The 13,472-nt window shown below is 41.0% G+C and overlaps 1 protein-coding gene across 5 annotated transcripts; it reads right to left on the bottom strand.

The window, feature by feature from the left end:
• Window positions 1–927: 927 nt before the first annotated feature.
• On the bottom strand, window positions 928–13,435 carry Uxt (ubiquitously-expressed, prefoldin-like chaperone). Of its 5 annotated transcripts, none has more exons than XM_087599335.1 (7): window positions 13,391–13,435; window positions 13,102–13,253; window positions 11,423–11,504; window positions 11,220–11,285; window positions 10,841–10,948; window positions 1,485–1,548; window positions 928–1,295 (listed from the first exon to the last, which is right to left on the bottom strand). In XM_087599335.1, the coding sequence occupies exons 3-7, from the start codon at window positions 11,440–11,442 to the stop codon at window positions 1,242–1,244; spliced, it is 312 nt and encodes a 103-aa protein (XP_087455461.1). In that variant the 5' UTR covers window positions 11,443–11,504; window positions 13,102–13,253; window positions 13,391–13,435; the 3' UTR covers window positions 928–1,241. The 5 variants fall into 5 exon arrangements, with proteins under 5 accessions (XP_087455461.1, XP_087455459.1, XP_087455460.1 ...); XM_087599333.1 differs by having other exon boundaries at window positions 11,218–11,285; window positions 13,147–13,253; XM_087599334.1 differs by having other exon boundaries at window positions 11,218–11,285; window positions 13,189–13,253.
• Between the last annotated feature and the right edge of the window lie 37 nt (window positions 13,436–13,472).

Below are 13,472 nucleotides of genomic sequence, written 5' to 3'. Positions count from 1 at the left end.
GCCGGGTAGCCGACTGAATCCGTAGGTGTTGGGCGGCGCTAGTGCTTCATGCCGATTGGGTCTAAGACTGGTTAGCCAAGTGCCAAGGTTGGGGCGGGGCCGAGGGAGGTCGCCCAGTTCACACCGATTGGCTTAAATGAGAATTGATGGCAGACAGCCCCAGAGGATGGAGGGGTGGTTGGATGGGCTCTGTTTTCAGCTGATTGGTGGAAACTCCCAGACAGCGGCCAAAACATAAAAGTAGGTGGTGCTGCTCATCAAACGGTTCAGCGGAAACAGGACTTATTTAGAAAGGGGAATAGCAGCAGGGTAGGGCTATGTAGGCGGGTAGGGTAAAGCTATGGTAATTAGCTAGGCAAGACGAATTTAGAATCCAGCAGAGGGAGGAGGCAGGAGCGGCTGCCAGATATACAGAGGAGTTGAGAGGTGGAAATTAACTGTCTACAAGGGCAGAGGCAAGCTGCAGTCAGTTATACAGATGGAATTTGGTTCTTAGTTATCTAAGACTGGACTAAAACCTAGGCTGTAGGGGCTGTAGCAGGGAGGGCAGGATCTGTCTACGGGTGGAAACTAGAACTATTTAGAACTATTGGAACCACTATTTAGGGACCAAATTAAGGGTTGGGTGGTAATGATATTTAGGGTACCTGGATGACCACTGGATTGTGAAACCATAATAACCCTTAGGATATGAAGTAAAAAGCTGAGGGCCATGGAAACAAATCACTTTGAACTGGAACCTTAAAAATTTGTTTCAAGGGTCTCATGTAGCCCAGGATTGCCTTAAACTTAAAAATCCTTCTGCCTCTATCTTTTGAGTGACCTGGTCACAGGTGTGCCACACATCCAGCTTGTGTACACAGAACTGGGGACTGAATTTAAGGTTTCATGTGTGATATGCAAGCACTCTACCAATTGAATCTCATCTTCAGCTCACCAATCAGTCCATTCTTTATGGTAATACAAAGGGCACCAATACAAATATCTAGGAAAAGGAATTAAAGTGTGAGGAGCAGTGTCAAGGTTCGAAAGGTGACAAAAGAGGGTAAAGCATAAAGTCTGGAGGAAAATACAAGATGTTCTAAAGGCAAGAATGTTTTAGAGGTTCAACAGAAAGGATGGGTCTTCCAGTAATTTTGGTCTCTGGAGCACTTAGTCAATTAGTGAAAATTAGGGGAAAAAAGGGCTATGTGATTCCAAGGCATTCAGGCTGTTTAATATTGGAGGCTGGGAAGATGCAGTCAATGGGGAGATGGCTCTGGGAAATTCTGCAGGCCTTGTAGTTCTCTAAGTCCCTGTAAAAGAGGACAAAGTATACTGAACAGAGGCTGGGTCTAGGTCTTGTCCCAGGTTTGCTCTGATTTTCACTCCTTTGGTTTTTAATTTAGAAGGAAAGATGACCCCTCCCTTCTTTGGATTTCTCCTGTCTTCAGGTTATCACCCTAAATATATTTGAAGGGTCGAGTGGAGTGAGCTGCTCTCACCTCTAGCATCATGTGGATATTGGCCTTGATATTCATGGAGTCCTTGGTGAGGCTGTCGCTGAGCCTAGAAAAAAAAAGGAACAAGAAAGGGCAAAATGGGCCCCACTTAAGGCTGTGAGGATGACTCTTCCTCATCACTTCAAGAAACGCTTGTATCCTGGATGACCTGCCCTGATCCTATGCAGAGATGTCTGGCTACCTCTTGGAATTTCCCCATTTAAAGATCAAGGGTGATAGGGCCAACTTGATTTCAATATCCAGGATCCACATAGTGGAGGAGAGAACTGATTTTAAACCTTCACATGTACTCAGAAAAAAATGTAGTAACAATTGTTAAAAAATGATTATGGGAGGGGTTTGGGATTTAGCTCAGTGGTAGAGCGCTTGCCTAGCAAGCGCAAGGCCCTGGGTTCGGTCCTCAGCTCCAAAAAAAAAAAAAAAAAAGATTATGGGGATGAAGGAAGTGGGGGTATGGGTCTATGAATACGATCAAATTATGTGATATACTTGAAAGAAACTCTTTATGAAACCCATCACAATGACTATATGATGATAAGAAGGGAAGATTATTGAATGCCTTCTGTATGCCAGGCAACTTAAAATAGGGAAATAGCAGAAACAGCAGTAAATGAAACTAAATTCTTGGTTTCCTGGAGCTCCTTTAAAAAACTTTATTTTTAGTTTTTAATTATCTGTGTTATATGTGTGGGAAATATACCATGAATGTAGATTTCCACAGATGTTAGATGATATGAGATTCCTTGAGCTGTAGATACAGGTGGTTGTGAGCTACCTGACATGGGTGCTGGGAACCGAACTCAGTTACTCTGGACAGCAGTATGTACACTTAAGCACTAAGCCATTTACTAAGAGACAAAGTATACAAACACAATTATGATGTGTTAAGTATAAGGAAATAAATAGTATAAGGAACTAAATACTAAAGAAGAGGTAGAAAGAGGAGGCTTCAGTTTCGAAGATTGTTCAGGTTTGGCTTCACTGAGAGCTTTCCTTTTGAGACTATATAGTCCAGTCTGGTTTCCAATTCAAGATCCTCCTGCCCAGACTGCTGAGATTACAGATGTGTAACTCTCCCACCTAGTGGGGGTGATATGGAAGATAAGTGTTCCACCACAAATAAGAACCAATACAAAAGTGCTGAGGTAGGAGCATGCTTGGTATGGTGCAGGCACAGCCAAGAAGCCATTGTGGCTAAAGAAAAAGAGGAGGATTGAAGGAGCTGAAGTCAAGCGAAGGAGGCAGAAGGTGGAAAGTCTACAGGACCATGGCAAAGACCTTAGCTTTTACTTTAAATCAGGTGCTAACGAGAAGGTTAACAGTGGAGGACAAATGCAAATTGATTTGAGAAATAAACTTATTAGGGTTTAAAAGAATCCACCTGGCTGTTGGGCAATGCACTTACAGACAGGACAAGGTATTTTGAAGGTGGTACCAGAAAGGACTCTAGGAAAAGGCTGAAAAACACCTGGGCAAACGGAGGTGCCTGAAACCACCCTAGTCCTGGACTGTTGAGTTACATAAATCAGTCAACTCCTTCTGTCCAAGTCTGCTTGAATCAAGTCTCATCTAAGAGAGTCCTTATGTATACAATCAGTGAAAATGAATACAGTGGACCAAGGAAGAACTGTCTGAAGAATAAGATAGAACTGAAGATGAAGTGAGAGTTAAGCAGTGAAAAGGTCTTTTGCACAGAAAGACCAAGAGGCACAAAAGGGCTTTGTGAGAAGCGGTCAGTGTTAGACATTAAGTTAACCATTAAGAAAGCTTGTATAAAGCAGTATTACAGAGCAATAGTGATAAAAACTGCATGGTATTGGTACAGAGACAGACAGATAGACCAATGGAATAGAATTGAAGACCCAGAAATGAACCCACACACCTATGGTCACTTGATTTTTGACAAAGGAGCTAAAACCATCCAATGGAAAAAAGATAGCATTTTCAGCAAATGGTGCTGGTTCAACTGGAGGGCAACATGTAGAAGAATGCAGATCGATCCATCCTTATCACCCTGTACAAAGCTTAAGTCCAAGTGGATCAAGGACCTCCACATCAAACCAGACACACTCAAACTAATAGAAGAAAAACTAGGGAAGCATCTGGAACACATGGGCACTGGAAAAAATTTCCTGAACAAAACACCAATGGCTTATGCTCTAAGATCAAGAATCGACAAATGGGATCTCATAAAACTGCAAAGCTTCTGTAAGGCAAAGGACACTGTGGTTAGGACAAAACGGCAACCAACAGATTGGGAAAAGTTCTTTACCAATCCTATAACAGATAGAGGCCTTATATCCAAAATATACAAAGAACTCAAGAAGTTAGACCGCAGGGAAACAAATAACCCTATTAAAAAATGGGGTTCAGAGCTAAACAAAGAATTCACAGCTGAGGAATGCCGAATGGCTGAGAAACACCTAAAGAAATGTTCAACATCTTTAGTCATAAGGGAAATGCAAATCAAAACAACCCTGAGATTTCACCTCACACCAGTGAGAATGGCTAAGATCAAAAACTCAGGTGACAGCAGATGCTGGTGAGGATGTGGAGAAAGAGGAACACTCCTCCATTGTTGGTGGGATTGCAGACTGGTAAAACCATTCTGGAAATCAGTCTGGAGGTTCCTCAGAAAATTGGACATTGAACTGCCTGAGGATCCAGCCATACCTCTCTTGGGCATATACCCAAAAGATGCCTCAACATATAAAAGAGACACGTGCTCCACTATGTTCATCGCAGCCTTATTTATAATAGCCAGAAAATGGAAAGAACCCAGATGCCCTTCAACAGAGGAATGGATACAGAAAATGTGGTACATCTACACAATGGAATATTACTCAGCTATCAAAAACAACGAGTTTATGAAATTCGTAGGCAAATGGTTGGAACTGGAAAATATCATCCTGAGTGAGCTAACCCAATCACAAAAGACATACATGGTATGCACTCATTGATAAGTGGCTATTAGCCCAAATGCTTGAATTACCCTAGATCCCTAGAACAAACGAAACTCAAGACGGATGATCAAAATGTGAATGCTTCACTCCTTCTTTAAATGAGGAAAAAGAATACCCTTGGCAGGGAAGGGAGAGGCAAAGATTAAAACAGAGACTGAAGGAACACCCATTCAGAGCCTGCCCCACATGTGGCCCATACATATACAGCCACCCAATTAGACAAGATGGATGAAGCAAAGAAGTGCAGACCGACAGGAGCCGGATGTAGATCGCTCCTGAGAGACACAGCCAGAATACAGCAAATACAGAGGCGAATGCCAGCAGCAAACCACTGAACTGAGAATAGGTCCCCCGTTGAAGGAATCAGAGAAAGAACTGGAAGAGCTTGAAGGGGCTCGAGACCCCAAAAGTACAACAATGTCAAGCAACCAGAGCTTCCAGGGACTAAGCCACTACCTAAAGACTATACATGGACTGACCCTGGACTCTGACCCCATAGGTAGCAATGAATATCCTAGTAAGTGCACCAGTGGAAGGGGAAGCCCTGGGTCCTGCTAAGACTGAACCCCCAGTGAACTAGACTATGGGGGGAGGGTGGCAATGGGGGGAGGTTTGGGAGGGGAACACCCATAAGGAAGGGGAGGGGGGAGGGTGATGTTTGTCCGGAAACCGGGAAAGGGAATAACACTTGAAATGTATATAAGAAATACTCAAGTTAATAAAAAAAAAAATAAATAAATAAAAACAAAACAAAAAAAAAACAAAAGAAAAAAGTTCATTTTTGGGCTGGAAAGATGACTTAGTGGTTAAGAGAACTGACTGCTCTTCCAGAGGACCTGAGTTCAATTCCTAGCAACCACATGGTGGCTTACAACCATCTGTAATGGGATCTGATGCTGTCTTCTGGTGTATCTGAGGACAGCTACAGTGTACTTATATATAATAAATAAATAAATCCTTTAAAAAAAAAAGAAAGCTTGTATAAGATAATGTGGAAGGCTTGATAACATGATAAGAAATCGAGTTTAGTTGTGCTGATCTATTTGCCAATGCAGGAGGATTCAGTTTGAGGGGTAAATGAAACTAAATACTGCATGAAAAACAAGGCAATGGGATAGAAAGTTAGGTTGGAAAAAAACCAGTATGAGTCTATCTATATACTACTATCTCCCAAATATATATTGCCAACGTTCTTTAAAAACCTACGTCAGTGTTGAGGTTCCTTATACTTTACAGGTCCCACACTGAGATCTAGCTCTTCCTCCTGCTCTGTTCTTCCAGCTGAGATAGAAGTAAGACCGTCTTTCTGGATGCTTAGCAAAAATCTAGCATTTCCTCTTTTTGCAGGAATATCACTGAACTCAGTGCCTTACACATTCCAGTAATGTACTCTATTACTGATGGACATGTACCTCAGTTTCAAGGCTCTTCTGTTTTTCACTTCCAGTTAGCCATTTTATCCAACACCACAACTGCTCCATCCCAAGCAAAACTTGTGATCTCCATTATGTACTGTTTGTAGCATTGTCAACATCTATTACATCATGGCCTTACTTACTTGTCTTTTTTGATCAAAATGATAGCTGTGAGGACAGATTGTAGCTTGTTTTTGTTTGTTTGTTGTATAATGAGGATTAGAAAAGCATTCGATAAAGAGTGGGGACCCAACTGATGTTGAATGAATAAAGACTGATTCATTCGAGGGACCCCAAATCCTTAAAAATATTTAAGTCTATGGTTAGGATAGGATGTGAACCATGCATAGCATTACTTCTGGAGAGCAAGAATACTTTTTCTTAGCCATGTACCTAGTTGATTTATTCATTCACAATAGCTAGGAAATGGAAACAAATTAAATGTCCTTCACTAGATGAATGGATAATTTTCAAAATGGTACATTTACAAAATGGAATTCTGTTCAGTTATAAATAAAAATGAAATCAAGAAATTTACAGGTAAATGGATGGAACTACATCATATTACACTGAATGAGGTAACTCAGACCCAGACAGACAAACATTGAGAATTTTCTCTTATTTGTGAATGTTAGCTTCAAATCTTTAGATGTGAGTATATAAGTTGGAATAACCACAGAAACTAGGAAAGTAAAAAAGGACCAGGGAGTGGGGAAGAGAATGAACTGTACAGAGTGGGATAGTATGTCACAGGTGCTATGATGGGGAAATTGGAAAGTGGGGGAGGTTTTTATCTGGGGAGTGGAGTGGAAAAGAAACACTGAGGAAGAGGGAGAACAGGTATAAAAAACACCAAGAATGATTGAAAGGGCCATAGGGAAACACTATTATATGTTTACTTAAAAATACATATATAATGCGCATGCATACACACACGAACGCACACACGCACGCGCGCGCACACACACACACACACACACACACACACACACACACACACACACACAAATTTAAATGAAGTTATACTACTTGAGTGATAATGCTCTCTCCAAAAGCTATAGATTAACAAAAACCCCAGTGGCAGGTATACTTCATTTGGCCTCCAATTTAAGATCCTTCTGCCTGGACTATTGCAGAGTTGTTGGTCAGGGTAATTCAAGAGACTCTCAAAACAATATAGGTAATTGTTGTTGTTCTTGGCTGCCTCCCAAAACCTGAAGGTAAGATTACTGCTGAAAACCATGTAAGACTTCAGAGGAATCAAGTTGGACCTAACCTGGAAGCCTCCTCCTTGAAGACTAGCTCTCATAGGTGCTATGTAAGCTGCCAAGGGAGAGTATCAATCTACTAGTCCTACCCAGCTATAGAGACTATGAACCACAACAATGATCTGACTAGCAAGATATTATTAGCAAGATTTACAAGAGAAGCATTTTTTTTTATCTTGGGGGTGGGAGGTGCATTAGCTGTGTCATTCATTGGAGTTGAGGTTTGCTTAATAGGGAGGAATTCAGGCCTGGTACTATAGACTTAGCTTACCAGTGACTGGAGTGCTGAGAATCTAAATTAATATAATTTCTGTTTTCCAAAAACATATGTTTACTCACAGATAAATGTAGCCGTTATCCCTCATTCAAAAAGCTTCTTTTTGGAACAGATGAACACTATTACAGAGATCCACAACTGGTCAAAATGCAGAGAATAAGTGACTGTGAGTTGCCCAACCGTAACTGATACATCTGTAATTCAACCCCTATGCCCAAGGCTCAGGGAAAATCATGGAGAAAGGGTGGAATGATTTTAAGAGGTAGAGGCCCAGGATGTCTGCCATTAAGAAATTTCCTAGACATGATGGGAAAACTATCCATGAATGCCCAACAATATGGTGCCTAAACAAGACCAACATGACAACACCAGTTGACATGTCTATGTGGAAAGGGGAAATTACAAATGGACCCACCTCTAGATGAAGGACTACAAGTGGTCAATGTCTGCTGAAAGTGGGAGAATCAATCTCTGTTAGGGATAAACTCTCATATAGGTTGCTCAATCCAAAGCTCTCAGCACTGGATACATGTTTATATGAGCAAAGCTAAATGGACTCAGTAGATTATATATACATGTGTGATACACACACACACACACACACACACACACTCACACACACACACACACACGTATACACATGCAACAACAACAATCACTAAAGAAATACACTAAAAACAATAAGTACCTGCAGGTAATTTGGATACATAAAGTAACCAGAAGTATGCCAGTTTGAAGTGGATCCCAAGTAACCAAGTTTTAAAGAGAGTTCAATACACAGACTCAAATCCTAAGCTAGGATGATGAAACTTTGAGATAGCTCTATTATAATAGAACAATATCAGGTCAAGCACATATTTCATCACACTGGTAGAAAGCAGGTCAACAGATTAGAAAGACCAGGCAAGAAGCCTGCTAACTTCAAATACCTCGTTTTGTAGGGAAAAAAATCAACTCTCATAAAAAACCAAAACCAACTAACCAACCAAAACCACTGTGACACAGAAGAAAAATGTGAGATAAAATTTGGACTTGTTCTAAATGGGCATAGTTCAGAATTACAATAACCTTGATCAAATTATATGCTAACTAGTTTAACAAAATTTAGAAATCATAGCAGGTTTCAGGTCTACTAACACTAAAATCTCTGGAAAGCTTAAGAGAATAACTACTGGAACCATACAGGAGATAACTCTAGACAAAATGAATCCAGGAAAATCGCGGCTAAGGAGAAATTTTACATTGCAGGTGTTCATGCTCAGAAGTGGTTATTTATCTAAGTATACTGTTCCCTGCTCTCTCATACTCATTTTTTCTAAGCTATGCCACGTGACAATTTTCAAGCATGCCAGATACATTGTCCCTTTTGTCAAGAACATTCTTCCCCAGTTAGCCCATGGCTTGTTCACCCAATAAACTGACTCAAATGTCACTCATCTGAGAGTGGGAGTTGAGGTCTTCTATGTGGCCTTCACTACCTACTTATTTTATGCGTATGGATTTTTTGCCTGCATGTATGTTTGTATAGCACTTGTGTTTGGTGCTCAGAGGCCAGGAGAGGGAGTCAGCTCTCCTGGCACTGGAATTACACAAGGTTGAGAACTGCTATGCAGGCTCTGGAAATAGAACCTGGGTCTCCTGTAATGAGTAATAAATGTTCTTCACTGCTGAGCCATCTCTTTAGTTATAGCACTATCTATATTTCAAGCTTCTCATCCAAACCAGTTCTTCCCTATATAAAACCAAAAGTAACCTGGAGCCCACACTTTTTCTCCTCACCATTACCCACATAGATAAGTTTGATCATCCTTTCAATTTGCTTCTAGCATAATTCACTCAACAGAAACTGTGCTTTACATTATTTTAGTTATCTATAGTATAAACTTTTTCCTTTAAATGCCTATAACCTGGGCTAGGGACACACAGTTCAGTAATAGAACTCTTGCTTACTAGACCGGAGACCTTGGCTACAAGTCTCAACCCTGTAAAGAAATGTAATACTTATTATCTAATTGTAAAAGACAATGAGCATGAGAAAGAAATTTCACAGTAAATTTTAAGAGGTAATAAGATTATAGAAAGAGAGAAAAACTAGGATATGGCTGGTGCAATGGCTCAGTGGGTAAGGGTGCTTGTCATATAAGCCTGGGGATCTGAGTTCTATTCATGGAATCCCTGGAAGGAGAACATCAACTCGCAAAACTGTGCTGTAATCTACACATGCATGCTACAACACAATGCCCACAGTCATGCAATATACACACTAATGGTAATTTTTTTAAAGTAGAAGAGGGGCAATTTAAGAACACTAGGAGTTGCAATTTTGAAGTTAGGTCACAGAAGAACTTGTTAGGGAGCTTGTTATTTATGCAAGACAACTAAGTGTCGAAAAAAGAAACTACACAGTAGCTACTGAATGCTCTTAAAGGTGGGAAATACTTAAAGCATGTGTTAGGGCTGGGGAGATGGCTCAGTGGACAAGAACATTTGCTGCTCAAGCATAAGAACTGGAGTTGGATTCCTAGTACCTATGTAAAAACTCACACACCTCTGACCCCAGCACTGGTGCTTGCTGAAGCCAGAAAATTGTAAACTCTAGGTTTGGGGTTGAAGTCAAAAAATGGCAAACTTTAGGTTTGGTGGAGACCCTGTTTCAAAAGAAATAAATAATAAATAAATAAGGCAGACAGCAATAGAGGAAGGCATTATCTCTGCATGTGTGGGTACATGCATATTAAGTTCAGAGGGCAAATGAGCCGAAAAATTAACAGATAGTTAAGTGAGAAGCAGCTTCTTTGACTGGTACTGATTCTTAGATTAAAATCTCATGGATGTGGACCTAGATATATGTACATATAACAACATAGTTCTAGAATGTAAGCCTCTAAGAATCTTCTGTTTTGTTTACTGCTGTATTCCCAATACTAACAACACAACCTGGCATACACAAGATGCTCAATAAATGTGTGAAGGAATAGTACAAAAACTACTTATTAAGTGTTTAGTATGACTCCGTGGCTGAACTTTGCATCCTCATTTTTTTTAGCTCTAGCCCTGAAGAGGAAGGTAGTATGTTTTTTTTTTTTAAAGTACCATCCCAGGTAGCTACGGGGAAAAGGGTAGAGTATTGAAATTTATGATGTCTATTTATTATTTTTTTCTGTTGTTTTATATAGAGGGATTTGTTTTATCACCCAGAGTGGCTTCAAAATCAGGATCCTCCTGCTTGATCTTCTAGAGTCGTAGGATTACAGGTATGAACTACTGCCGTATCTGACTTTTATATATTTTGTGTATGTGTTTGTGTGGTGTGTGATACGGATAGAACCTAGGGCTTCACACATGCTAAGCAAATGTTCTTACCACTTCCCTGCACCCTTAGCCTTTAGATACTATCCTCCTGGAATGAACTCACTCTGTGAGGAGGGAACTCTTTCGGTCAATGAACTTGAGAGCTTCGGCCAGTGTCAGTTCCAGGAAAAAACCGTATCCCAGGGCCACATAGATGCGTGAAGTATCTGGGCTGAGGAAAGAGGTCGGAGGAAGTGGAAGAAGTCTTTATTACCATTTAGCATACTGTATATAGTTTAAGGTGTTTCCTATTCCTTCCTATTCCCCAAGTGAAGGCTCTGTAAGGGCAGATATTTTGTGTTCATTTCTCCCACGACCACAACATGTTGCTTATATCTTAATGTAATATAAAAGCTACTAAAGCCTGGTATACAGAAAATACTAAGAAATACTTGTTCCATGAAAAAAGGGAGAAATTTAGAGGGGAGAGAATACACTCACACCATTGTGTCAACGAAGAAGTTACAGCCCAAATCCACCTGCATATATAACTCCGAGTGATTAGTTTCCTATAGGGCCAGGAGAAAAGAGGTAGGTGTCAGTGGCCAACTTTTAAGGCAGATAAAGGTTTTGTTCTGGGGGTTCTCTTCCCGCCTCCCTTCTTTGTACATATACACAAAGTGGCACCCAATTTAAAAGCCTTTACCTGGAGTCGCTCAATGACATTTCTTAGTTGAAGGTATACAGACAGCTGCTCATATACCTTGTCTCGATGGTCCAGTACCTTTCTGATACGTAGAAATACAACAGTGAATATTAGGCAGTCTTACTCCTTTTGAGATGCAGCACATCATGCCCTACTAGGCATTTTAAGCCAGATGGGGTTGTTCATGGATGCAATCCATGGGCTGAGGCAGGAGGATTATGAGCTCAAGACCAGCTTGTGTAACATAGTGAGACCCTGTGCCTGCTCCCCCAAACACTCATGATGGGGCATAGATAAGGACACAGCCGGCATTTCAATAAATATAGGTGAGACTGTACTTCATCCTGACCTCTACCTCTTGCTAGTAATGTGACTATGGAAAGTAGGAAACCTGTTTGGGATTAAGTTTCCCCACATAGAAAATAGAGATGGTAGTATTAGCATATAGGAGTCATTAGAATCAAGTGTCTACTACAAAGTGTTTTAAATGCTAGCCAAATGGTAAGCATTATATACTTAGAACCTATTACAATGATAAATATTGCATTTTACTCAGTGACTTATGCCAATTAAAATGTCCCATCTTCACCCTAAATATACCTCCCCGTTTCTTTTAGCATGATTACACAGCCCTAGTTCTCAATACCTAACTTTTTATTCAGATTAGTAATGACAGCAATAGTAATCATCTAGTTGTTGAGCTTTTAGTGTATTTCAGGCACTGGAGGCAAATTCCTTTTTCATAAAAGTTATCCAGGTTATTTCCAGAGACAATATCTGAGTTTCTCACGCTGGTATTGAATTTGTAATCACACCAAACAATCCTCTCCTCTCAGCCTCAATATAATAGTAGTTGGGTTTATCTGCATTAAACATGTGTTTATTTTGTGTGCATGTATAGGTGCCATGATACACCTGGAAGCTTTTTGGGAATCTTTTTCCTTCCATCATGTGGCTCCTAGAGATCTACGTTAGGGCATGGTGTTGGAGGCAAGCCATCTTGCTGGCCCTAATTTGCTTGTTTTGAGACATAATATCAGAGCCCAGGCCATACACAACCTCGAAATGTAAGTGAAGGTTACCCTGAACTCTGGATTATCCTGCTTCTGATACCATCCCAAGTACAGGGATTGCAGGCCTCTGTCACCACACTAGTTTTTTTTTTTTAAATAAAATATTGTTATATATTTCAAGGCTGGCTTGTAATCCTGGCTAAAAACGTGAATTTCCCCATCTCTCCACTAGAGATGGCACACACCATGGAGCCTGAGCCTGGCTTTATTCTACTTTTCCCCCTTTGAGACAGTCTGTAGCCCAGTTTGGTCTCCAGCTTACAAAGATCCTCTTGCTTCTCCCTCCTGTGGCAGAATGTGTTGGAGTTGACACATTTAAAACTCAAACACCACGTTAAAAAGGCCTAATAAACTTTTCCATTTCACAGATGAACGAAGTTCATAAAGCCTAGAGAGGCAAAGTAAGGTACAACTTGTTCATAAATATTAATTAAATGGCTTAGTTAGAAACACATTAGGTTCGGAATGACTATTTTAAACCAACAAACATGGTCGGAGCTCTGCTAAAGGGATAAGTTCCAACCAAATCTCAGCCCAGAAGTCAACCTTCTTCCCAGAAATCTGGTTGGCCAACCCGAAAGTTTGGCCGCATTCAATCCCACCCACCACGTCGAATTTCTCAAACGTCACGCCTCCCGCGTTGCCACTCACTGCAAGTCTCGCTGCAGTACGTCACTGATAAAGGCCTCATACCGCAGCACTTTCTCCCCCACCGTATCCAAGGCCCGCCGTTTCGGGGGCGTCGCCATTATGTGCTCCTGGGGATTGAAGGGGGAGGACCCACGTTGAGCGCTCCAGTTTAACTTCACAAAGTTCTCATATTGTGCACGACTTCTTTCGACTCGTGCTATGGAGTTCCTTCTGCCCAACCCTACTTTAGGACTAGTTCACTCACCGATACGCAACCGCGACGTTCACCTAGGGGCCACCAGCAATAACTGTTATAACGAACCGCGGCTTCCGGCTGGCGCGGATGG

The sequence above is a fragment of the Rattus norvegicus genome, chromosome X (genome assembly GCF_021556685.1).
Source record: "Rattus norvegicus strain SHRSP/BbbUtx chromosome X, alternate assembly SHRSP_T2T, whole genome shotgun sequence".
NCBI classification, from domain to species: Eukaryota; Metazoa; Chordata; class Mammalia; order Rodentia; family Muridae; genus Rattus; species Rattus norvegicus.
The sequence above is the reverse complement of the archived record's forward strand: the minus strand, read 5'-3'. Positions and strand labels throughout refer to the sequence as shown.

Bases quoted from the DNA above. Each gene is read 5' to 3' on its own strand.
- Uxt (XM_087599333.1), bottom strand. From the start codon at position 13,244: ATGGCGACGCCCCCGAAACGGCGGGCCTTGGATACGGTGGGGGAGAAA. The intron at 11,505-13,146 runs GTGAGTGGCAAC...TCTACGTATCAG, and splicing joins GTACTGCAGCGAGACTTGCA to AAAGGTACTGGACCATCGAG. The intron at 11,286-11,422 runs GTAAAGGCTTTT...CTGGCCCTATAG, and splicing joins ATGTCATTGAGCGACTCCAG to GAAACTAATCACTCGGAGTT.